Raw genomic sequence first — 24,865 nt, 5'->3', positions numbered from 1 at the left:
GAATATTGCTGCTGTAAACATTCACATACAAGTTTTCTGTGGACATATGTTTTCATTTTTCTTGGGAATATACCTAGGGGTGGAATTTCTGGGTTATACAGTAATTCCATATTTATTTATTTATTTGGAGATTTTATTAATTTATTTTTAAAAAGATTTTATTTGTTTATTCATGACAGACAGAGAGAGAGAAGTAGAGACACACGCAGAGGGAGGAGAAGCAGTCTCCATGCAAGGAGCCCGATGTGCGACTAGATCCCGGGACTCTGGGATAAGGCCCTGAGCCAAAGGCAGACGCTAAACTGATGAGCCACCCAGGTGTCCCAGATTTTATTAATTTATTTGAGAGAGGGAGAGAGAGAATGAACGTATGTATGTGGGGAGGGGCAGAGAATTTCAAGGAGACTCCATGCCAAGCATGGAGCCCGACATAGGACTCCAACCCAGGACCCTGAGATCATGGCCTGAGCAGAAATCTAGAGTCAGACGCTCAACCGACTGAGTCACCAATAACACTATATTTAATCATTTGAGGAACCCCAAACTGTTTTCCAAAGTGGCTACACAATTTTCCATTCCTATCAGAAATATATGAGAATATTAGCTATTGTTGCATAACCAATCACTACAAAACTTAGCAGCTTAAAACAATGAACATTTGTTATATTACACTGTTTCTGAGGATCAGGAATCCAGGAGCAGCTCAAGTGGGTGGTAGTGGCTCAGGGTTCTGCTCAGGGTCTCCCATGAAGCTGGAATCATCTGAAGGTTTGACTGGGCTGAAGGGTTGACCTCCAACATGGCTGGATTACTTGCCTGACAAGGGAGTGTTGGTTGTTGGTAAGAGTCCTTCGTTTTTTGCCACATGTACCTTCCCCTGAGCTGCTTGAGCATCCTCATAGCTTGGCAACTGGCTTCCACCAAGAACAAGAGATCCAAAAGGGAATAAGGCAGGAGCTGCACTTCTTTTATGATCTAGCCGAAGATATCATGTGCTGTCATTTCTTTAAACATCCTATTGCATAGTTCAGCCGGTTTCTTTCTTTCCTTCTTTGAGAGAGCGTGCGTGAGACTGTGAGCAGAATGGGGGAGGAGCAGAGAGAGAGGAAGAGAGAGAATCCTAAGCAGTCTCCCCATGCCAGTGCAGAGCCCCACGTGGGGCTTGATTTCACCACCCTGAGATCATGACCTGAGCCGAAATCAAGAATTGAACGAAGAGTTCAACAAGAGTTTAACAGACTGAGCCACCCAGGCACCCCTTCAGCCATTTTCAGTGGGGAAGGAACCACACAGGTTGTGAGTACCAAGAAATGGGTCATCGGAGGCCATCTTGGGAGAGGCCTACTACATGAGGCATTTTATCCACCCACTCCCATCCCTCAGTAGGAGGGTTGCTCCTGGGGTGTTAAGTCCCTGGAACTTTTGGCCTAAACCAGAACACACTATCACACCATGCTGAAGACAATCCTCCCTTTGGCCTAACTCGGATCTCAGCTGTGGCTCGGAGGACGGGTCCCAACTCATGTGCATGGCTTGCACCCTCTGCTTTCTGCCTCAGGACCTTCTCTGATATGCAAGAGCCTCTGAATCCTTGTACAAACAGGGCCAGAATACACAGGGATGCTAAGAGCCCTGGAGGAAGACAATTAGCAACCAATTATCTGGTCCTTCAGGCACATGGGTCTGGGAGGCATACAAGACGCTGCTTTCAGGAGCTAAGATAAAGAAAATTGAACTTGCCTCTAATTTTTCATTAGTACAAAAGGGCTATAACTAGTATCTTCTTACACTCATCTCTGTAATTGAGCTACTATCCTTTTTAAATCTTTTTTTCTTTTCATATCAAATTTAATCAGTACTGGTCAACAGGGTCAATCAGATAACTCTTAATATGAACATGGGGGGAAAAAGTGTATGTATGTGGATGAACAGGGGAACTAGAGGCTGTTTAACAAGGCATGTTGGGCAGTAGTTCTGGATGAAACTTGTATTGTGTTTTTCATTTCCACAGCTGTGTGCTGAGAGTGTGACTGCATGAGCCTCCAGACCATCCTGCTGCTGCACTGGGGGGCTGGTCAAAATCCACTGTAGGGTTTGTACTACTGATCCTCATGCCAGCCATTGGCTGATTCATCTGTGAAAGGTTCCACTGGGGCTGCTGAGCTCGAGGCAGGCCAGGCTTACTCTGGGGTACCCCCATCTGTCCCACCATTCTTCCTTGAGGCCAGCCACATTTGGAAGAAGTGGTATCATACATAAACCCACTGGGCATGGGCCTGCCCACCGTCACGCTTCCCACTCTGTCCCATTATGTTCCCCAGAAGGCCAGGAGCTACAGGTTTAGCCACAGGCACATCCATTGATGGATAATCTTGAGATCCATTTGGTGCTTCTGAGGTAAATGGTCTATTTGTGGGTCCCTTATTTTTTTTCTTTATTTGTGGGTCCCTTAAACACACCAGGAGTCCTCTGCCTCTGAATGGTTCCTGTACTATACAGAGATAAGATGGAGTCTTTGGAGAGTTTGTTTCTTGCCACCTCTTCTGATTTTGTAGCTTGCTCAGTGAACAGATGCAGATCCCCGGATATTACTGTGGACAAATTGGCAGCTCCAGGTATAGAGAACATCCCTGGAACTGGGGGCAAGAGAGTTGCAGGTAAGGGATTAGAAATCCTTGGTCCAGGGGCACCTGAGTGGCTTAGTCAGTTAAGTGTCTGACTAGTGATTTTGGCCTAGATTGTGATCTCAGCGTTGTGAGATAGAGCCTCGAGTCAGACTCTGTCCTCAACAGGGAGTCTACTTGAGATTCTCTCCCTCTCCCTCTGCCCCTCCCCACCACTAAAATAAATAAATAAATCTTTAAAAAAATCACTGGTTCAAAGATGTCCAGATATCATTTAGGGCTGACACCGTGGTTATGTTCCCATTGGTCACTGGTGCCTCAGTAGGGCCGTTGAATCCTAAAAGATCAACAGTGGGCTCTGCAGCATTTTTACAGCTGATACTTTTTCTAAATTCCAACTGCTGATTGTCTTCCTTCCACAGCCTTTTCAACTGTAAGAGGTTTTGCAGGCTTTTCTGGTTCCATTTCTTTTTCTCTTCCTCCCTTTCCCCTTTTCTTCATTTGTAATAGCTATTGAATTTTTATCATAGTATTTCTTCTTTTCATATTTATCTCTTTTGTAAAATATTTTATTTTTAAAGATTTTTTAAATTTTTTAAATTTTTTTAATTTTTAAAGATTTTTAAAACTTATTTGAGAGGGCAGCCCGGGTGGCTCAGTGGTTTAGCGCCGCCTTCAGTCCAGGGTGTAATCCTGGGGTCCCACGATTGAGTCCCATGTCAGGCTTCCTGCATGGAGCCTGTTTCTCCCTCTGCCTGTGTCTCTGCCTCTCTCTCTCTGTCTCTCATGAATAAATAAATAAAATCTTTAAAAAAAGTATTTGAGAGAGAGAGAGAGAGAGAGAGAGAGAGCAACCAGGGGAGGGGTAGAAGGAGAGAGAGAAATCTCAAGCAGACTTCACTCTGAGCACAGAGCCTGCTGTGGGGCTCCATCTCCTGACCCTGAGATCATGATCTGAGCTGAAACTAAGAGTCAGATGCTTAACCAACTGAGCCACCCACATGCGCTTCAGACTTTATTTTTAAGTAATCTCTACACCCAGTGTGGGGCTCAAACTCACAACCCCAAGATCAAGAGTCACACACTCCACCCACTGAGCCAGATAGGTGCCCCTGATATTTATCTTTGATAAAAAATTCCACTGCTTGACCTATCTGTGGTCTTCAAAAAAGTTCTCTGGAAGATTGGCTTCTGAGTGGTCTTGCTTTCGTATTTTCCATATTTTGCATGCGCTGCATCTGTCCTGGTGTCCACTGGTTTAGGTTGACTGACTTAACCCTGCATGTATGAACCCCAAGATTTCTATGGGTTCCAGCACATCTCATGCAAATAAACACACCAATTTTCCAGGAAGCCAACTATCGATGTTTGGCCTTACAGTTTGAGCCATATCTGTCCTCCTCCCTCAGGAGCTGGGACAGGACGAGCTGCTGCTTCTCTTTCAGCTTCTGAGTCTTCTCCTTTTGGGAGCCCATCACTATCTTGGTAGTGGGGTGGGGAGCCCAAGGCAGCGATGGGCGAAGGGGAGACTAGGCAGAAGCTGGGCAGGAAGCCACCAGGCCTGTGGGCAGACGCTGACTACTATTCTTTTCCACAAATTTTTAGAGGCAGAGTGGCAGGGCCAAAAGGATAAATTTCTATATTTTGGAACCTATTGCCAAATTTGTCTCCAATAATGCTGTAATTCTCATCGTGGTGAGGGAGCTGTTCCCCTCCATCTGAGAGGTTGGGTGCAGTGAGGACGGTGTCCTGCATGCCTCTCAGATAAAGGTGGGGAGAAGCCCACTTACAGTAAGGCTTAGAGAGGGTGAAGAGGGGTCTACAAGGCAGGGTGGTAGCAACTTAGAAGACTGGTTACACACTCAGGGGTGGTTGACCCTACAAATAAATATGCAAATAAATATGCAAATAGCAAAAGGCACCTTTCTTACTCACAGGGAGTAATGAATGGAAAGGGATAAATGCTGTGGTAGTTAGGTTGGAACTGGAGGTACTGATGTCAGTTTACATTTTTAAATATTTATAAATTAGATAGATATAAAATGAATATCAATGTGTGTGTTTAGGTATACGTTCACATACATATATATTTATGTTTATACGCATATTCCCTGGTTCTGCTCACTGAGACAGCCTGGGGGCAGCAACACTGCGGCAGTAATGAGCACAGCTGGCACCCAGATCTTGGTTTCTAAATCCATCCTCCACTGAAAGGAACCAGAGCTCCTCGGCAAATGGCTGATTTCAGGCTGGCCCAGGGAAACACATGATAAGCCTGGAATATCTTATTGTGCCAGAAAATGACAGAAATATTTAGGCTGAGGACATGTGGGGAGGATATAGGAGGCAGCTTAAAGGAGTTTCCACTGGCCAAGTGTCAGACAAATTTCGACATCATACATAACGATAATGGAGTATTGTCCATGGAATAAGATAAGAAATCTCAAGTCCACACAGATATAAATATATCATGAGAGAAGAAAATGTTTCTTTACAGTATAATGTCAGCTAATCAATGAAGAATGATAGAATTAAAACCACTGTTTGGCAATCGTTATAGCAATAATTAATTCATTGGAGAATCATAAATGGATGCTAAAATTAGTAAGAGTTTGATAAGAAATGGGATATTCACATAACCTCAAAATGCCTCCTCATAAAATACACAGTGATCCCCAAAAGAAAAATAGTAATCACTAAATTCTACTCCTGAAACTATTACACTATACATTTAAATAAAAACTTGGAGAGGGGGAAGGAAAAATAGTAACTTTTCAGAGGAGGAACCTGCCAGGTACCACCCTAATCAAGGGAATAAAGTTGTCATCTTCAGGAATGGGGCAAATGGAAACTGTGTGCTGCCCCTGAAGAAGCAATGAAGAGAACACACCCGCCCCTCTCCATGGTATTCCTGCAAAAATGTGTAACACGAGTCTGGGTGGTGCAGTGGGTTAAGTATCTGACTCTTGATTTTGGCTCAGGTCATGATCTCAGGGTCATGAGATGAGCCCCATGTGGCAAGCTCTGTGCTCAGTGGGTCTGCTTGTCCCTCTCCCTCCCTGTCTACCCCTTCCCCTGCATGCACATGCTCTCTCTCTCAAATGAATAAAATCTTTAAAAAAAAGAAAAAAAACATTAGATAAATCTTAATTGAAAGAATACTACAAAATAACTGGCTTATAATTTTTTAAAAGATTTTATTTGTTTATTCATGAGAGACACACACACAGAAAGAGAGAAAGAGAGAGAGAGAGAGGCAGAGACACAGGCAGAGGGAGAAGCAGGCTCCCTGCAGGAAGCCCCATGTGGGACTTGATGCTGGGACTCCGGGATCACACCCTGAGCCAAAGGCAGATGCTCAACCGCTGAGCTACCCAGGCGTCTCTGGCTTATAATCTTAAAAAAAAAAAAAAAAAAAAAAAGTCACGTTCATAAAAGTCAAGTGGAGATTGCAGAACTGTTCTGGACTGAGGATTAGCAGGGAGTAATGCCTCAAGGTGCAGTTCCCAATGGGGCTGGCTCAGCTGTGGTGATGTAGGAGGGGTCTCCCCTTCCTAGGAAATGCACACTGACAGATTTAGGGAAACCTGAGCCTCAGGTCAGCAAGTCACTGTCAAATGGTTCAGGACAAAAAGTTCTTTGTAGTCTTCTTGCAAAACTTTTTCTGGAATGTGTTTTGTCGTTACAAATGTCACGTGTGCCCAGGAGTCTATAAAAATGATCTCATTCATTTGATCCTCAGAGCAAATGGCTTAAGTTCCCCCCTCCCCTCCCCCCGAACTTGAGGGACGACAGAAATGATGGCCGCAGCTCAACCAAGCAGCTGGGGCAGAGGGGCTTCAGCCAGGGTTGTGCCCTCCTTTGAGGTCATTCAAGAGCAGGGCTTTGCAGGGGGAGCAGGGTACCAGCTGAACTCCTTCCTCCGAAGGTAAACAATCCTGAAGCCGGAAGAGCCCACTGACCTACAATGTCAGGGAGGACGGTCCTACTTTCACAGAGGGCCCACGTAGGGGATGTGATGGGGCCCAGGCTCCTGGCCAGAGGCCCCTGTGTGCCCCGGGGTGGCCCGGAGGTGCCCAGGCTGGGCCCAGGCCCACCACCAGCACCCGCAGGAGGCACTGTGGGGCTGAAGGCCCAGGGCCTGGCAGTGAGGAGTCCGGAGGAGAGCAGAACGCGTGTGGCCCCTCGCTCCTCACACCGGGCCTGGCAGAGGGGACAGATGGACAAAATGGCGGTCGTTTTGTGAGTGGTGAAAGGGGCCTCAGGTACTGGCTGGGGTGTGTGACTGGCTGGAGGTGACAGTGAACGCTTGTGTGTCCAGGTTCTCCTGAGTCTAACTGGAAGGAGGCTCTGACCAGACTGGGCCTGGTCCTAACGATGGTCTGAAGAGAGGGCTTGGCCAGAGACAAGACGCCAGGGAGAAACAAGGAACTGGGTTTTAACGCGAAAAAATAAATCGACGTGTGTATTAGAATAGGAGGAACAAACGATTGTTGAAAAACATTTTAAACTGAAAATAAACAGAACTACCTCTCCTGCTCCGGCCTTAACCTACTCCCCCGAGATAACCAGTGTTAAGTTCTGAATCAGACGCAGGAAGAGACACAGCCGCCCCTCCCGTCAACCCTGCTTCGCTCCCCAGCCTGTGGGTCCCACACAGGCTGCAGGTGGACAACCCCACAGGATAGCCTCGGCCTGTTCTCCTGCCACCAACTCCATCAGGGAGATACGTGTCCCCAACCTGCATACTAGGAAGCTGAGGTCAGAGGAAGGAAGGGACTTGTCCAAGGTCACACATCCGAGTCCTTGCTCCTGCTGCAGCCGCCTTCTTTCACCGCAGAGTGACCTCTGCTCAGGGAAAGAGCCAGTCTGGAGCCAGGTGGGGGCTGGGGTCCTCCTGGGGCCCTTTCCAGGGGTAGGGGAGCTGCCTGACTGAACTGGTTCTGCCCTAATAAAGGTCTGCTTGTCGCAGCCTGCTCATTCCGTCTTTGTTTACAGTGCCTCCACACAAACACACTTGAGAACTTCGTGGGAACATGAGGGGCCGGAAGGCAGGATGCTAGCTGGAGGGCGGACAGGGCCTGCCCCTCCACCTACATGGGATGGGGCCTGTCTCCCTTCCCTACGCCTCTGGCCTTCAGTTTCCCCAAACCCCTTTTCACGGGGCAAAGAGGAACCTATTATTGTCTCTTGCTGCCTTGGAAGAAAAATAGCAAAAATCAGTTCATTTTGGGGGCGCCTGGGCAGCTCAGTCGGTTGAGAATCTGCCTCTTAGTTTCGGCTCCAGTCATGCTCTCAGGGTCATGGGATCGAGCCCCGCACTGGGCTCCACGCTCAGTGGGGAGTCTGCTTGAGATTCCCCCTCTCCCTCTGCCTCTCCCTTGCTCACATGTGTGAACTTTCTCTCTCTCTCAAATAAATAATCTTTAAAAAAATCATTTCATTTTTGTCCAGAAAATGTACCAAGCTTCTGAGACACGCTACCTACTTTCTTTTATTTGAAAAATAGTTATCAGGGGTACCTGGGCGGCTCAGTGGTTGAGCGTCTGCCTTTGGCTCAGGTCATGATCCCGGGGTCCTGTGATCGAGTCCCGCATCAGGCCTCCCACAGGGTGCTTGCTTCTCCCTCTGCCTATGTCTCTGCCTCTCTTTCTGTGTCTCTCATGAATAAACAAACAAACAAAATAAATTTTAAATTTATTTATTTATTTATTTATTTATTTATTTATTTATTTATTTATGAGAGAGAGAGAGAGAGAGAGAGAGAGAGGCAGAGACACAGGAGGAGGGAGAAGCAGGCTCCATGCTGGGAGCCTGATGTAGGACTCATCCAGGGACTCCAGGATCACGCCCCAGGCCGAAGGCAAGCACTAAACTGCTGAGCCACCCAGGGATCCCCACAAATAAAATATTAAAGAGTAAAGAAAAAGATACTCTTTACTTAAAAAAAAGGAAAAGAAAAATAGTTATCAAGTGCCAGCTAAGTGCTTTCTGGGCATTCTGTATCCTTTATTTCTTTTAATTCTCTCATGACTTTATAAATAGGTCTGTTGTCACCTCCATTTTGCAGATGAGGAAACTGAGGCATGGAAAGTCTAAGCGATATGCCTCTTCCCCTCCAAGAGCTTAAAAAGAGATAATAAAATTCCATTTTTGGAAACTCACAGCCTCTGAGCTGCAACCACAGATTCTGACCCCTTGGAATGCACCAAGCCCTAAATAGGAAACTCTTGAATTTTTTTTTCCAGAAGTTCCAGAGCCAACTGGGTACCAACACAGCTTCCAGGAAAAGGCACTCAGGAGCTGCCCAAGGGCTGGGAGCGGGGAGGGAGCTGAAGAGCCCATGGAAGGTGCCGCCCACAAGCAAGTCAAGGTCATTAAGAACAGCAGCCAGGTAGGGCAGTTCTTGAAGAAAACCTCATAATCCAATGATGGAAAGGCAGTGTGGGCTTGAGAACGGGATCCAGCCTAGGCGTGTTTACAAAAATGCAGTCTTTGAAGGAGAAATAAACATTTTTTTTTTAAGTCTAGTACTCTTAAAATTTGATTGTTGGGGCGCCTGGGTGGCTCAGCGGTTGAGCATCTGCCTTTGGCTCAGGTTGTGATCCCGGGGTCCTGGGATCGAGTTCCGCATCAGGCTCCCCATGGAGGAGCCTGCTTCTCCCTCTGCCTGTGTCTCTGCCTCTCTCATGAATAAATAAAATCTTTTTAAAAAATAAACAAAATGTGATTGTCTTGGGAAATGGGGGACCTCTGGGGTCAGAACTGTAGGGTCAAAGGTATGAAGTGTTTTATTCAGATAGCCTTCGTTTCAAATCCCAGCTCCAGCCCTCATTAGCTGTGAGATCTTGGACAAGTCACTTAATGTCTTGGACTTGCTGCCTCCCTGTGCGTAAGGCCAGTTTGTCATAACCTCCATCTCGAGGCAGCTTGCAGGAGTAAATCGACATTTTCTACCTAAGAACAGGCTGTTTACACAAGTTGCTGTTTTTTTTGTTTTTTGTTTTTTTGTAAAGGTTTTATTTATTTATTCATGAGAGAGAGAGAGAGAGGCAGAGACACAGGCAGAGAGAGAAGCAGGCTTCATGCAGGGACCCCGACGTGGGACTTGATCCTGGGTCTCCAGGATCTTGCCCTGGGCCAAAGGCAGGCGCTCAACCGCTGAGCCACCCAGGGATGCCCAAGTCTGCTCTTTTTTGAGTCCAAATAGATCAGGGAAGTTTTAAACTTCCAGTTCCTGGATGTGGTGCCTCTGAGTACAAGTGCGAGCTGGTCTCTCCAAATTTAAAAATCTGGAATCTCTCATCTTCCCTGCAGATATGTTATCTCCTGGGCATCTTTTCCCAAAAATGTTTTGTCAGTGTAGTGAGCCTGTTGGGACCCCCACCCCCACCCCCAAGCCAGGCCTCAGTGTGCCCTTTCTCTGATGCTGGTGCATTTGAAGAGGCCTTGAACCCTGAGTGACAGGGATAGGTGTGCTTTGTTTTGGCGGCTTAGCACTCGGGCTGTCTGCCAGGGGCTGTGGATGAGCCAGCGAGTGGGAATCTGCCTTCCTCCTCTCCAGAAGTCCTGAAGGCTCACCTGTCCCGAGCAGTGAGAACGCCACGGTAGGATCCAACTGCATGGCCTGTCGAGTCTTGCTCACCCAGGGCAGGGAGTCCAGGCAAGTGCGCTACAGAAGTTGGGATGTGGTCCCAGCCAGGGACCCTGCATCCAGCAGGTGCAGACCCACACCACCCGGCCTTTGGGCTACATGTCTGGGTAGTGGGGCCAGCCACACAGCCTCCCTGGCCCTCCAGCTACCTGACAGTCTTCAGGAAATTCTGCCGATATTAGCCAGAGCCGGTTTTGACATTTGCAAACCGAGATCCTCTGCTGACAACCAGTTTCAGCAGTGGCATCTCCCGCCTCTCTGCCTTCAAGCGCTCAAACTCCTGCCTTCTCCTTACTTTGGGCCAGTTGTGCCCACACCGATGCCCACCCTCCAGCACACACTCTCAGCGTCCCCATGTTCTGTCCCTTTCTGCACGTCTAATGGTCGCTGGTTGATAGGCCCAATATTTTCCACTTACCTCCTGATGAAAAGACATTCATTCCATCTGCTCGGGCACTACCTGCACGTTTCGTCATTTATTTTCTGCCATTTGGTGTTACTTCCTTTGGAACTCTGAGCCTCTGTTTACTAGCACTTCGAATGCTTACTGCTTTTGCATGTGTTGGCTGTGGAAACAGTCTGCCTTGGGAACAGCAATAACCTCAACAAGATGTAAAACAGCAATCAGACCAACTAAACATTGTCTGCTTTCTTTTCTTTTCTTTTCTTTTCTTTTCTTTTCTTTTCTTTTCTTTTCTTTTCTTTTCTTTTCTTTCTTTTCTTTCTCTTTTCTTTTCTTTTTTCTTTTCTTTTCTTTCTTTCTTTCTTTCTTTCTTTCTTTCTTTCTTTCTTTCTTTCTTTGTTGTTGTTGTTGTTGTTGTCTGCTTTCTGTGATCAGATGTGTTAAGTGAAAAGACATTACTCCTTCCAGGTTGGCTGCTCCCTTTACACCCATCCCTTGACACCATTGCGGATGGCAAGTGGAATTAACGATATTTAATGAAATACTGCACCTAAGCCACAACTGAAGTATTTAGTGGTAAAGGGGCATTAGGTCTGCAACTGATTCTCAAATTATGCTGATATTAAAAACTCAGAGGAAAGACAAAAACGCTAAGGCAAACACAGCAAAGTGCTGTGGACCAACGAGTCCCCAAGCCCTCTGACACCCGTCACTGGCAGGAGGACGGGGGGTTTGGTTCTGAGCTAACTGGGAGCATTCATAAAAGGCAAGATCCCAAGAGGGACCTCTCTGATGCCTCTGACTGTGTTTGTTAACTGGGAAGGCCGCGTGGACCCACAGATACCAGGAGCACCAGTAACATCGAGCCCCACCCCGAGGGACACAGACTCAGGGCAAGAGAGACGCAAGCATTTTCTGACCCTCTCGATGTGTGACCTCAGCCTGTCCTCCCTTTGGCCACAAGTGGAGTTTGGGGCCTGGGGTACCAGCAAGCCATGGGGGGGGGTGGGGGAGGAGGTGGCTGACTCTGCACCCAGCCCTGCCCGAGAGACTGGGTGGTTTGGAACCAGGCTGCATGGCCCTCAGCAAGGGGCCAACTATTAGTCCCACGTGGCCCTCTCCATGGGCTGGAGGGGCCGAGGACTCCTTGGCCGCTGGTCCCCAAGGTCCAGCTATAAGGCCTGGGCCTCCTGCACTGTGGCCAGTCTCCCCACAAGTTTGTGTGTTCCTTCTTCTCACTGGAGCGCAGCTCTCCTGCCCCAGGTTGTTGGGGGACCTTGCCCTTCCAAGCCCTGCTGAGAAAGCTCTTCTGTCCTTCAGCTTCCACCCCAGCCTTGACTCCTGCCAGCTTTCTAGTATCTTCCAGAGAATTCCGAGCATAGTTACAGGTACCATTTCTTGAGTGTGTCAACCTAGGTGTTTTATTTATTTTATTTTATTTTTTTAAACTTTTATTTATTTATGATAGGCACACAGTGAGAGAGAGAGAGAGGCAGAGACACAGGCAGAGGGAGAAGCAGGTTCCATGCACCGGGAGCCCGACGTGGGATTCGATCCCGGCTATCCAGGATCGCGCCCTGGACCAAAGGCAGGCACCAAACCGCTGCGCCACAGCGATCCCCCTAGGTGTTTTAAACCCACATTATCTCACTTAATCCTCACAGCATCCTGAGTGACAGGTCTGTTCTTGCTGTTTTACAGACCCGGGGTTTGGAGTGCAAAGTGACTCATCTACGGCCACACAGCCAGCTTGTGGTAGTATGAGCAAGAATTCTCGTCCAGGCCTCACTTTCCCTTGCCTTCCTTTGCCTTCTCCTTGGGAGTGTGCTAGTCTCTATGAACAGATCCAGGCTTGGGGGCTGGGGGAGTGTGGATGGGCACACACAAGCTGCATAGTTTACTGGGTGGAGTGCAATCCGTACTCTGGAGGGGCTCAGGCCTTTTCTCTTCTCTCTCCTGGCCATGCCCTGGCCCGGGTCCAGCCAAGCAGAGCCAGGTGAGCAGTGCTGACTTGGGGAGGTTCCTAGGTCAGCATGGCAACTCTCTCTCCTCCAGATGTTTGCTGTACCCAGCTCTCCATGTTTGCTGAGCCTGATTACTGGTGGGTCTTGGGCTGTCCCCATTGCCTAAGCTACAGAGCAGTTCCTCCCTCCCATCCAATGCCTCTGTGTCCCCAGACTCATCTCATCCTCCTTGTCTGGTCTCTATAGGCAGTTGAGCAGGGTGACAGGGTGGGGTGGGGGCTTCTAGGTGAACAGTGAATGTTCCAGGAGCTGCTCGGGTGGTGCTGGTGAAGACCTGGCTCAGGGCAGCTGTCCTTCTGGGGCTCTCAGGAATCAGCAGGTGAGGAAGGGCTATGGGGCCAATCACATACTTCAGGCTCATGAGCCCTGCACAGACCCCAGGACCTGAGAGGTCTCCCAAGTGGCTCTGTGGGCCCCAGAGGCCCTCCCTTGGCAGATGTGCTGTTGTGGAGAGTTGGGGCCTTAACACCCGGGTCTGGGCAGCAGCCAGGTTCAGGAGACTGAATTATATACCCAGGAAACCTAGGAGGCGTTTGTTACAGGCTTCACCCTGCAGGCATCCCCAGTAACTATGTCCTGGAGATACTTGCTCGGGATAGAGCAGAGAGGCAGCAGGATGTCCTCGGGTTCTGATGGGACATGCCACCATGGTGGTCTTGAGCTCAACCTGGGGCACCCAGGGCCCTCTGAATAGTGCAGGGACAGCCCAGCCTTGATAGCCACAGCACCTCTCTTTTTGGGGGACTATCCTTTATTTAGCTTGCCACGGTCTCTGATTGTTGTTAATGCTGTGAATGGTGCACCCAGCTGTAAGAGTTCCTGATTGGTGGAGCCATTCTGCCTCTTTAAGGCAGAAATGGGTCTTCTGGGATCCCTGGGTGGCGCAGCGGTTTAGCGCCTGCCTTTGGCCCAGGGCGCGATCCTGAAGACCTGGGATCGAATCCCACATCGGGCTCCCGGTGCATGGAGCCTGCTTCTCCCTCTGCCTATGTCTTTGCCTCTCTCTCTCTCTCTCTGTGTGACTATCATAAATAAAAATAAAAATTAAAAAAAAAAAAAGAAATGGGTCTCCTCTTCCCCCTTCTTTCTTGGGCCCCCGAGCACCTCCAAGGGTTCCCCAGTGGGTCTCAGGATGCTCCGAGTGTGTGCATAGTGGTGCGTGTATATGTGAGTGTGACCCACGGATGGGGGCAGGTGTCAGCAATGCTTCTGCTAAATGCTGCCTGTGACCCCATGGTGAACTCTTTCTCAGGGGGGCCACCTACCCCTCATTGTTCCTCTGCTGTATGCTATGATAGCAGCCCAGACCTTGAAGGTTCAGTCATCTGGAGTTGAGGACTTAATTCTCAGGGAAGTCCCAGAATCCTTTTCCCCAAGGACATGTGGACCATCTGCCCCTGCACTGCTCACAACCTCTCCCTGTGCCTGGGCTTGTGTTTACATGTGGAGTTCCTGGGAAGGCAGGCCCGGTGGAGGCTCTGAGAGGGTACGACTCCCAGTCCCCAAGGCCAGACAGTGACTCATGGGTGGGGGTGGAGGCTGTAGGGAAATTTGGGGGGAACAAAGTCACACTTCCAGTTGTCATTACGTAGCCTTTATTGAGTGCTGGCTGCACGCCAACCCGGTGCTAAATCTTCGCTGGGCAACCTCAAGGCACTCATGGTTACACATGCTACAGGAAGCAGAACTGAGGCACGGTGGGGCTGATCTCCTCCTATCCACACTGCTGACCAGCCACCTTCCTGGGTGCTAAGGCTTTGTACCTAACCCCTCCCAGTGCTCGTCAAAGTATGCTTCTGGGGCTTGGGGCTCCCTGGAGGGTATTTGTCAAAAATGGGGGTTGCTGGGCCTGGCCCAGACTTATCGAATTGGACTTTGGGAAGAGGCCCAGGAGCCAACATTTTGGCCTGTAAGATCCATGTGTCTAGGCTCCCTAGAAAGTTCCTGTTAAGTAACTTCCAGCTAAGGAGCTGTTTGGAGGAGGGGGCGGGGCAGGGAAGGGGCTTCCTGCTTGGCTTTACTGTGTAGAGTTTCAGGGAGCAGGAGGAGGCTGGGATCCCTGCAATCAAGACTCTTCCCTACAGTCCCTCCTTCCCTGGAGAGCATCCTACCCTGGGGTGCACCAGATGGAAGAACACTTGAATGGATGAGAGGGAGGGCATTTGGGGGTGAAGAATATAGTGAGGGGGAGCCAGGAAGGCAAGTGGTGCATGGGGGTCCAGCCAGGCTAGACTTTGGTGTGTTCTTTTTCAGAAGGAAGTGTGTGTGTGTGGGTGTCCCTGGGAGGGTTTTCCAGCAGAGGAACGATGTCTCTGGGGGTTCAGGAGGAAGACTGGGCCCTGGGGGACAGACTGGGGGGAGAGTGGAGCTTCCCTGGCAGTCCTGGGAAGGACGATGGGAGGGGGCGGGAACTGCTGGCCTGGGACTTGGGGCCGAGGGAGGGAGAGGAGACCTCCCAAGCCTAGGAGGGGGATGAGACCCTTTGGGACACGTGAACTTTGAGGTGCGTCTGAAATACGGGACAGGAGGAGGCGGGGGCTGGAGAGGCTCCATAATAAGGAGGTAGGCTGAAAGGCAGCCCCCCGAGCCCCGGGTGGGAGCTGGGCGCGGGAGCCACACCTGTCGCGCGCACTCCATCTTTCGGGGGCTCAGTCTTCTCCTGTGTAAATGGGTTGTGGTGAGGATCCCCTAGTGGTGCTCCCGGAGCGTCCCGTCCCGGAGGGCGGCTTGGAGAGGGGCGCTCTCTCGGAGCGCGCGTGCGGCCGGCGGCGGCGTCTGGGGCCCGGCTGCGGCGCGAGCCCCGCCCCCTGGTGGCGGTCCCTTTCGGGGCAGCGGGGCCACCGGCGGGCGGGGCGTCGGCGCGGGCTACTTGGGGGCCGGCACCGTCTGTCCGCCAGTCGGCCGGCTCCCGGCGCCGCGTCTGGTCGTCGGTCTCGGCGGAGCGCATGGTAGGGCCACGGGCGCCGCGGCCGGCGGGGCGCGGGCGGGGGGCGCGGGGCGGGGGGGGCCGGGGGTCCCGTCCAGGCGCCCCACCTCTCGGGGGCCTCGCAGCCGCCGGGTTACTTCTGGCTTTTTGCGGGACGCGGGCGCTGCCACCCTTCCCGGGGCGCAGGAGTCCCTGGAGCATCCCCGGCTCATCCCCGCCTCATCCCCGCGGCCCCGCAGCCTGGGAGTCGGGGGTGAAAATGCCCCTCCAGGCCCAGAATGCGGGGATCAGGTGTGGGACCGGCAAGGAGGCTGGGGGAGACCTCGGGGTGGAGGTGCTGGGGAGGAGAAAGATATTCAGGATTCAGAATTCTTGGGGTCTGGGAGAGAAAAGGACCCAGAAAGAAAGCTGAAGGGTGGCTGCACAGGCAACGGGCGCCAAGCCCCTACTGAGAAGAGGCAGTGGAGCTGAAGGAACAGTGAGCGGGTCCAGGAACCGAGCCTGAAAACCCACAGTTGCTCCGAGGACAGGGGTTGGGGTGGGGGTGGGGTGGGGTGGGGGGGCTTGGCCAGAGGGCTAAGGAGGACGGTCCCCAGATCCTGGCCTGTCCCACCAAACCACCTGCCCTGCCAAATCTTGTTTCAGTCCCTGCCCCATCTCCCTCGGACTGTTGTTTGTTTTTAAAGATTTTATGTTATTTTCTTTTTATTTTTTTAAAAAAGATTTTATTTATTTATTCATGAGAGATACAGAGAGAGAGGCAGAGACACAGGCAGAGGGAGAAGCAAGCTTCCTCTGGGGAGCCTGATGCAGGACTCGATCCCAGGACCCCGGGATCAGGACCTAAGCCAAAGGCAGATGCTCCACCACTGAGCCACCCAGGTGCCCTGTTATTTTATTTTTTTAAAAAAATTTATTTATTTATTTGAGAGGGAGAGAGAGAATACTAAGTAGACTCCCCACTGATAGAGGAGCCTGAAATAAGGCTTGATCTCAAGACTCTGAGATTATGACCAAAGCCAAAATCAACAGTAGGTAGATTAAAGACTGAGCCACCCATGCTCCCTTAATATTTTACTTTTATTTTTTTTAAAGATTTTATTTATTTATTCATGAGAGAAAGGGGGGGGGGGGCAAAGACACAGGCTGAGGGAGAAGCAGGCTCCATGCAGGGAGCCCGATATGGGACTCAATCCCAGAACTCCAGGATCACGCCCTGGGCGGAAGGCAGGTGCTAAACCGCTGAGATTTTATTTTTAAGTAATCTTCACACCCAATATGGGTCTTGAACTCATAACCCCAAGACCAAGAGTTAGTTGGGTGCTCTACTGACTGAGCCAGCTAAGCACCCTTCCCTTGGACTGCTCTTCCCTGCCATGTGGGAAGTAAGGATAATGTTACTATGCATTGATATTGCACACCTGAATTGTGGCAGGCACACCCTGAGAACTTTATATGTGTTCTCTCATTTAATCTTCACAGAAATCATGAGGTAAGCTTTGTGGACTCCCCCATTTTACAGATGTGTAGGCTGAGGTAGAGTGAAGAGATGTGATAGCTAGAGTGTAGCAGAGCTGCAACAAGGTTGCAGTGACAAGGTTGTCAAATATTTCAACCTTTAACAGTGCAGGTGATAGGAAACAGAAACAAGAATGACTTTTGGGTTAGCATTCTGGTTTTTAGCCCTTTTACCCCTTCACTTGAGCCCCACAGTGACTCAGTCCTCACTGTGAGGTGACTGATGACCAGCCTTTCTCTGGTCCCACGTTAGTACCTTTTGTAGATTAAATTGCTGGATCCTTACAATAAGGAAACAGAGAGGTTCCCATGCAAATGGTCACACAGCCCAGAACTGAGGAGGCTGGATTGGAATCCAGGCAGTTGCTTCCAGAGCCCTTGTTCTTGTTCTTGTTCTTGTTCTTGTTCTTTTTTTTTTTTTTTTTTTAAGATTTTATTTACTCATGAGAGATGCACAGAGAGAGGCAGAGACACAGGCAGAGGGAGAAGCAGGCTCCCCTCAGGGAGCCAGATGTGGGACTTGATCCTAGAACCCCAGCATCATGATCTGAGCCAAAGGCAGATGCTCAACTACTGAGCCACCCAGGCATCCCTTTTTTTTTTTTTTTTTAAGGTTTTATTATTTATTTGAGACAGGAGAGGGAGAGAGAGAGAGCACACACACAAGCAGGGGGAGGGGGAGAGATAAAAAGAGAAAAGAAGACTCCCCGCTGAGCAGGGAGCCTGTTGTGGGACTCTGTCCTAGGACCCTGGGATCCTGACCTGAGCTGAAGGCAGATGCTTAACCGACTGAGCCACCCAGGTGTCCCCAGACCCCTTGGTCTGAATAACCATACTGATGAGTTACTGCATGTTGTGCCCATTTTACAGATGCCCAAACTGAGTCCCTCTCCTGAAGTCCAGGGCTTGAAAGGGGACAGACCCAAGGGGAGACTGCTGACTGCAAAGCCCATGATCCAGAGGATCCATCCTTTATTCAAAGGCTTCAGTGGATCGTGGAAGCCCTGCTTTGTATCATTTTTAAGATGTACATTTTCATATCTCCAAAATTATTATCTACCTTATAAGAGATGAGAGGTTTTTAAATTTTTAAAGATTTTTTTTTAAAGATTTTATTTATTTATTCATGAGAGACACAGAAAGAGAGAGAGGTAGAGACACAGGCAGAGGGAGAAGCAGGCTCCATGCAGGGACCCTGACATGGGACCCGATTCCGGGTCCCTAGGATCACATCCTAGACCGAAAGCAGCGCTAAACAGCTGAGCCACCTGGGCTGCCCATTTTTTAAAGATTTTATTTATTTATTCATGAAAGACATACAGAGGCAGAGACATGGAGAAGCAGGCTTCTTGCTGGGAGCCGGATGAGGGACTCGATCCCTAGACCCCGGATCACTCCCTGAGCCGAAGGCAGATGCTCAACCACTGAGCCACCCAGGTGTCGTGGTTTCTTTTATTTCTTAGCAGGACATGAAATCATGTTTCTCGGGATCCCTGGGTGGCTCAGCGGTTTAGCACCTGCCTTTGGCCCAGGACATGATCCTGGAGGCCCCGGGATCAGTCCCACGTCGGGCTCCCTGCATGGAGCCTGTCTCTCCCTCTGCCTGTGTCTCTGCCTCTCCCTCTCTTTCATGAATAAATAAAATCTTAAAAAAAAAAATCATGTTAGTGTCGCTGGCCCCTTCGGTCTCCTGGATCCCCAGGGATTTCCGAGTGACTTTTCTGGGCATCTCTGTTCTGTTCCACAGGCTCCTCTCTGCTTCAATTGCTCCATCCTCCCCGGAGACACGTCCCCACGGGACGCGGGGAGCCTGGTGCCCTGCAATGGCAGTCGGGCGTTGGGGCTTTCTGACCCCGAGGACTTAAACCTCACCGACGAGGAACTGAGAATCAAGTACCTGGGGCCCCAGCAGACAGAGCTGTTCGTGCCCATCTGCATCACGTACCTGCTGATCTTCGTGGTGGGCGCCGTGGGCAACGGGCTGACCTGCGCGGTCATCCTGCGCCACAAGGCCATGCGCACCCCCACCAACTACTACCTCTTCAGCCTGGCGGTGTCGGACCTGCTGGTGCTGCTCGTGGGCCTGCCCCTGGAGCTCTATGAGATGTGGCGCAACTACCCCTTCCTGCTGGGCGCGGGGGGCTGCTACTTCCGCACGCTGCTCTTCGAGACGGTGTGCCTGGCCTCGGTGCTCAACGTCACGGCCCTGAGCGTGGAGCGCTATGTGGCTGTGGTGCACCCGCTGCAGGCCAGGTCCATGATGACTCGGGTGCACGTGCGCCGTGTCCTCGGAGCCATCTGGGGCCTCGCTGTGCTTTGTTCTCTGCCTAACACCAGCCTGCACGGCCTCCAGCAGCTGGAAGTGCCCTGCCGGGGCCCGGTGCCCCACTCGGCTGTGTGCACCCTGGTCCACCCCCGGGCCCTCTACAACCTGGTCGTGCAGATCACCACCCTGTTCTTCTTCTGCCTGCCCATGGCCACCATCAGCGTGCTATACCTGCTCATCGGGCTGCGGCTGCGGCGGGAGCGATTACTGGTGCTCAGGCCTGAGGCCAGGGGCAGGGCCGGGTCGCGCGACAGCTGCAGATTTCCGGGCTCGCAGGATCGGGGGCGGACACAGGTGACCAAGATGCTGTGTAAGTGCTGCTACCGGGAAGAGAGGCGGGGCCAGACCCTGGGGGGTGAGGCTAGAGCTTCCGGGACCTGGGGGCTGAGGGTCTGGGTTTCCGATGGAGGCTGAGTGTGAGGTCTGGAGTTACCCCCCCCCCCCTGCCCTGTGTGTGTGCACGCACGTGTGTGATTACTCTCTGAGAGACTGGTATCAAAGATAAATGGCAGTATGGGCCACATAATTTGTGGGGGCTGAGGCAAAATGCAAATTTGGGGTCCCCTGTTCAAAGATCATTATGACTGTCCAGAGAGCAATAGTCATTAAACTAAGCCCAGGGTCCTTCTAAGCTTGGAGGCCTGTGCAGATGGTGGCAGAGGGTGGCTCACCCATGCAGCTGGCATTGGCTCGTGGAATCAAACTCACAGACTGGGCAAGGGCATGTGGCTGGCTTCTGGGAGGGCAGAGCTGTTCGTGGGAGCTGGACCCTACAGGTCTCTCATCTTTGCTCCTAAACATCTCTTTGCTCCGAGGCCAAGGGCAGCCTGGGAAGCATAGCCATGGGCACAGAGTTCCTCTTTCTTGAGGAATGGCCCTCTTCTCTTAATGGCTGTTGAAACGTCCCAGGTAAGAATTCTGATTGACAGGCTTAGGTCATGGCCTGCTCCCAGGCCAGAGTGGCAGGATGCCGAGGTCTGTAGCCCCCACACGTAGAATCACATGCTGGGATCTGGGGGGAGCAGAGTTCCCCAGAGAAGGCGAGCAAGGTGTTGGAAGGGCAAGATGATAGGTTTCCTCCATGTAGTACCTGTGGGTCCTCGAGGACCGCGGGGATGACTGTTGTCTAAAAGAGGCTCATCAGGAGGTGTGTTTGTGAGGGTCAGTGTGCAGAGCACAGGAGAGTCAGGGCAGAGGTGTGGATGGGGGCAGGCCAGCTGGGTGGAGGCTCTGGGTCTTACTCTTCTCTAGATCCGGCCCTTTTTCAAAATCAGAGGCTCTGAGGAAGCCAGACTAAATGACACAAAGCCAATTCACGATTTCCTCCTCAACCTGACCCACCCTCGCAAGGCCTGAATCAGGTAGATGGACTGAGCCAGGGCAAGACAGAGGTAGTGAGACCTTGGTCAAAGCCATGGGATTATAGCCAGCTCACTGGGGACTGCCCTATTCCCAGAAAGAGACCCATTCTTCTTGTGCCCCAGTAAGTGTCCCAAAGCCAAGGCCACTTGTGCAGCTCCCTAAAGTGGACTGACCCCAGAGTTCCAAGCTTGCCTTTCAGCTCTGCCCTGTGAAGCCTGCCCTACAGACCCCCTGCCCCCTCTGCCTCTGCCTCCTACTCCTTTGCCCTGCAGGTACCAAGTCTGCTCAGCTGGGATGGCCCTCACCCTGGGAAGCTGGGGTGGTTCCTTCAGGGATGGTGCCTGGCTTGCTGGCCTGGGGCTCTGGCCTTCTCTCCCTCCCTCCCTCCTTCCCCCCAGCTTCACTTTCAGAGGGCCATGGGCTGGGGATGTGGGCTAGGGATGTTGTAAGCAACATCCTGATGGAAATCCCAGATGATGAGGGAAAACCGTGCTGGGGTGTGGTGGGGAAGGCACTGGCAGGGGAAGATAGGCAGTTGGAGAAGCAAACACAAGAGATAAGAAACAAAAATCAAGGCAAGCCCGATGACAGGCATGACTGGTTGACACTACAGCTGAAGGGAAGCTCTGGGAAGCTGGGTGACGTCTTAGCTAAGAGTCACCTAGTTCCAGACTCTTGTGATGGGAGAGCCAGACTGGGCCAGCTTGGCTCACGTGCCCACACCTGGTCCAGTTGACTGTGGCTGGGAGTAGGGCAGGGGCCCACTGCCCAGGCAGTGACAGTGGTGAGACCAGCCTTCCTGAAGGGTGTGCTGAGGCTAGGGTGGGCAAACTTCCAGAACCTTCCAGATGGACAGTGGGCGTGGGTGGCAAGGTGAGAATGACCAGACTACCGTGAAGCCCAGGGAAGGCAGTCTGGCAGGCACACAAGTCTCCCTTCTGTGCCCCCACAGTTGTGCTGGTCGTGGTGTTTGGAATCTGCTGGGCCCCCTTCCACATTGACCGCCTCATGTGGAGCTTTGTGTCCCACTGGACCGAAGGCCTGCACCTGGCCTTCCAGTACGTGCACGTTATCTCCGGCAGTCTTCTTCTACCTCAGCTCGGCCATTAACCCCGTGCTCTACAACGTCATGTCAAGCCGCTTCAGGGAGACTTTCCAGGAAACCCTGTGCTTGGGGACTCAGTGCCGCTACCACAGGCCCCGCCACAGCTCAAGCCTCAGCAGGGTGACCATGGGCAGCACCCTGTGTGACCTGGGCTCCCCGGGCACCAGGGCCCAGCCTCTGTTGGAGAATGGTGGCCGAGAGGGGCTGCAGGAGACTGACCCCTTCTGAGTGGAGCCTGGAAGCAGCTTCAGCAAGAGAGACCAGAGTGCCACATGCGGTTCTGGAAGGGGTACTCACCCTCCTCCGCTGGGATGTCTTCTCAAACTGTCCCCCTTTGTGTCCCATCCCCACTTCGGCCTATAAACTCTGACCAGCACCTCAGTGACTCCTGCCCCCATCCAAGTTTTTGGAAGGGATACAAGCCTGCTCTCTGCCCCCCAGAGCCGTGGGCCTGCAGGTAAAGTCCTTCTTCTCCAGAACCAAGGCAGCTAGTTAAGTGGCAGAGCAAGCCTCCATCTGGGGTCTCCCCCACCCCACCCCTAGTTTCTGAAATGTTTTTGTGGGGCCCCACCGTTCCTTCCCATTTCTCGTTGAGATCCTGCAGGTTCTGGCCCATTCTGGCACTCTCCAGCTCTTGGCCTGTACTTGGGGACCCCTGTCAACCTGACCCTCCGTGGCCCTCACGCAGTCAGCACATTCTGCTCTGGATCTCCACCTGGTGGAGTGGCTGGGCCACAGGGGTGCCAGGGATCCGGGGGACCTGGTTCCAGTCTCAGCCCTGCTGCTACCACCTTGCAGCGTGGCATCACCTTCGCAAGCCTTGGTCCCTGGTCTGAAAAATAAGAGGCCCTGACATTCTACGGTGTCACACTTTGGCACCTTACCTGTGGTCTTCTGAGCATATGCATCAGTCAGTGCTTGTAGCAAAACTGTCAGAAAACCTTAGATCAACAAAGGCAGAAATTACTCTCTACTTCCTCACCACCCCGTGACTCCTGCTCTGTCCCTGACCTCTGTGTCTCCCCCAGCCCCTGCACTGAAAGCCACTCCGGGCATGTTCTTTGCTTGACACCGACTGAGGTCTGGCGAGTGAGCGGAGACCCCTGCTCGGCTCTGTCCTTGCCTCCCTGTGAGCTGGTTTGGGGCCCTGAGGTGAGCAGAACCCAGGGCCTGGCTGACCAGAGGGTTCCAGAGACAAGAGACACGAGCCAACCAAGGGCAAGGAGTGACCCTGTGAGGACAGTTTTGTTTGGGGCTCAGTGAGGTGAGAAGAGACAGCGACCAGTCCCTTGTGTCCTGAAAACAGAGTCCCATCCCAAATGGGGGGCTGAGGGGCAGTGGTCAGGATCCACTCAGTGGCTGGAACTTGACCTGCTGCAAGTCCGCGAACCCTGTCCCCCTTCCGAGAGGAGACTCCTGTGAAAGGACCGCTGGTCCCCTTGGTGGGGTGCTGAGGGTGCCCCGGGTGGAGGAGGCAGCGGGTCTGTCGTCTGGGTCCCCCTTGCCTGCAGACCCTTCCTAGCTCAGGACCCGGGTCCCCTGCCCGTGAAGTGCAGAGATTGTACAAGGTTGCACATAATGTTCTGGAGTGTTCAAATTCAATTGTAAAAATAGCAAATGCTCTTTGAAGAAAACTTGGAAAGTGCAAATAAGCAAAAATGAAAACAATTTAAAATAGTTAAAATCCACCCTTGCTGGGGCTGGTGGGAGAGAGACATGGGGAGTTGTTCAATGGGTATAGAGTTTGTTTTGCCAGATGAAAAAATTCTGGAGACTGGTTGCACAAGAGTGTGAATGTACTTCATGCTGAACTATAATACACTTATGTGGTTACAAGGATGTCTCATGCTATGTATTTTACCATAATTCAGATGGGGACTTGTGAAAAGAAGCAGTGCAGCAAGCAGGCCCCTGCAGTGGGTCCCCGGAGCCCAGGGGTGGTGAGGCGGTGGGGGGGGGGGACACCTAGATCCCCGACTCCAGGCTGCAGTTGTTCCCAGAGACTGTCAGAGATGACTTAGGGGCCTGAGGAGCTCGGGTCAGTGTGCATCTAGGAGAGGCCCGCTGGGTGCCCAGGAGCACCGGGCTGACTGGGAAAGTGGGGACAGGAGCTGTCAGAAGGTGTGGCTCCCCTCAGTGTGGAGTGGATGCCTGTCTCTCAAGTGCCTCCGCAGCATGTTGGTGGGTAGGTCCCATTTGTCATGGGTCACCAGTTGCCATGGAAGATGGAAACTGGTAGCTCTGGGCTCAGCCCTGGAGAAAAAGGGATGGAGGCAGAAAGGCCAGCCAGCAGGATCCCCCTCTTTTGGATGGGGAAGCAGAGTCCCCTGCAGCACCGGTCAGGGTGGGGGCGGCATTCCCATGAGCGCCCAGTGCTACTCCCAAGCCAGGAGTCCCCCACTCTTCCTAAGTGTCTGGTGCATCTGGGGCTCGAGTCACTTCTACTCCCAGCTGCAGTCACCTGCATCCTTCTTTCTCCTGGGTTCAAGAATGGGGGGCTCTCTGCGCTTCCCATCTGTTCTAGTCTTGGCATTCTCTAGGGTGGCATCGAAGGCCACAAGGATGTGCCTCTGCCTCCCTGGTTTCAGCTCCTGATCCTTCCTGCAGTCCTGGAGACCTCTCCTCCACCCCAGTGCTGGGCCCCTTGGTTACATCCTCACTCCCAGGAGTTCCAAGAATTTTTCCATTTCAGGAAGTGTGAACTCTTGACCATGACTGCCTCCTTCCTGCTCTGCTACCCCGATGATACATTTTTCGACTTCATCCAGCCTTCCTTATTCCTGACTGCTCTGCTTTCCCCCAAGCCATCCTCGCCTCCTTCCTGATGGGTCCTACGTCCCGCGGTCCATCACACGCAACCTTCTTGGCTAGTATCTCTTCTGAGAGCCATGGTGAACATACTGGAATCATCCTTCTCAGAAAA

At 51.8% G+C, this 24,865-nt stretch overlaps 1 protein-coding gene and 1 pseudogene across 1 annotated transcript; one reads left to right on the top strand and one right to left on the bottom strand.

Moving 5' to 3' along the window:
- Nucleotides 1-1,999: 1,999 nt before the first annotated feature.
- Nucleotides 2,000-4,099, bottom strand: LOC112670062 (stromal membrane-associated protein 1-like; annotated as a pseudogene).
- An 11,480-nt stretch (nucleotides 4,100-15,579) lies between these two features.
- Nucleotides 15,580-24,329, top strand: NMUR1 (neuromedin U receptor 1). The gene is given in 4 exon segments (XM_025463418.3): nucleotides 15,580-15,653; nucleotides 18,897-19,785; nucleotides 21,790-21,917; nucleotides 21,919-24,329. Coding segments are annotated over 4 exon segments (1,272 nt in total). The 5' UTR covers nucleotides 15,580-15,650; the 3' UTR covers nucleotides 22,171-24,329.
- The last annotated feature ends 536 nt before the right edge of the window (nucleotides 24,330-24,865 follow it).

This window comes from Canis lupus, chromosome 25, assembly GCF_003254725.2.
Source record: "Canis lupus dingo isolate Sandy chromosome 25, ASM325472v2, whole genome shotgun sequence".
NCBI lineage: Eukaryota > Metazoa > Chordata > Mammalia > Carnivora > Canidae > Canis > Canis lupus.
The sequence above is the reverse complement of the archived record's forward strand: the minus strand, read 5'-3'. Positions and strand labels throughout refer to the sequence as shown.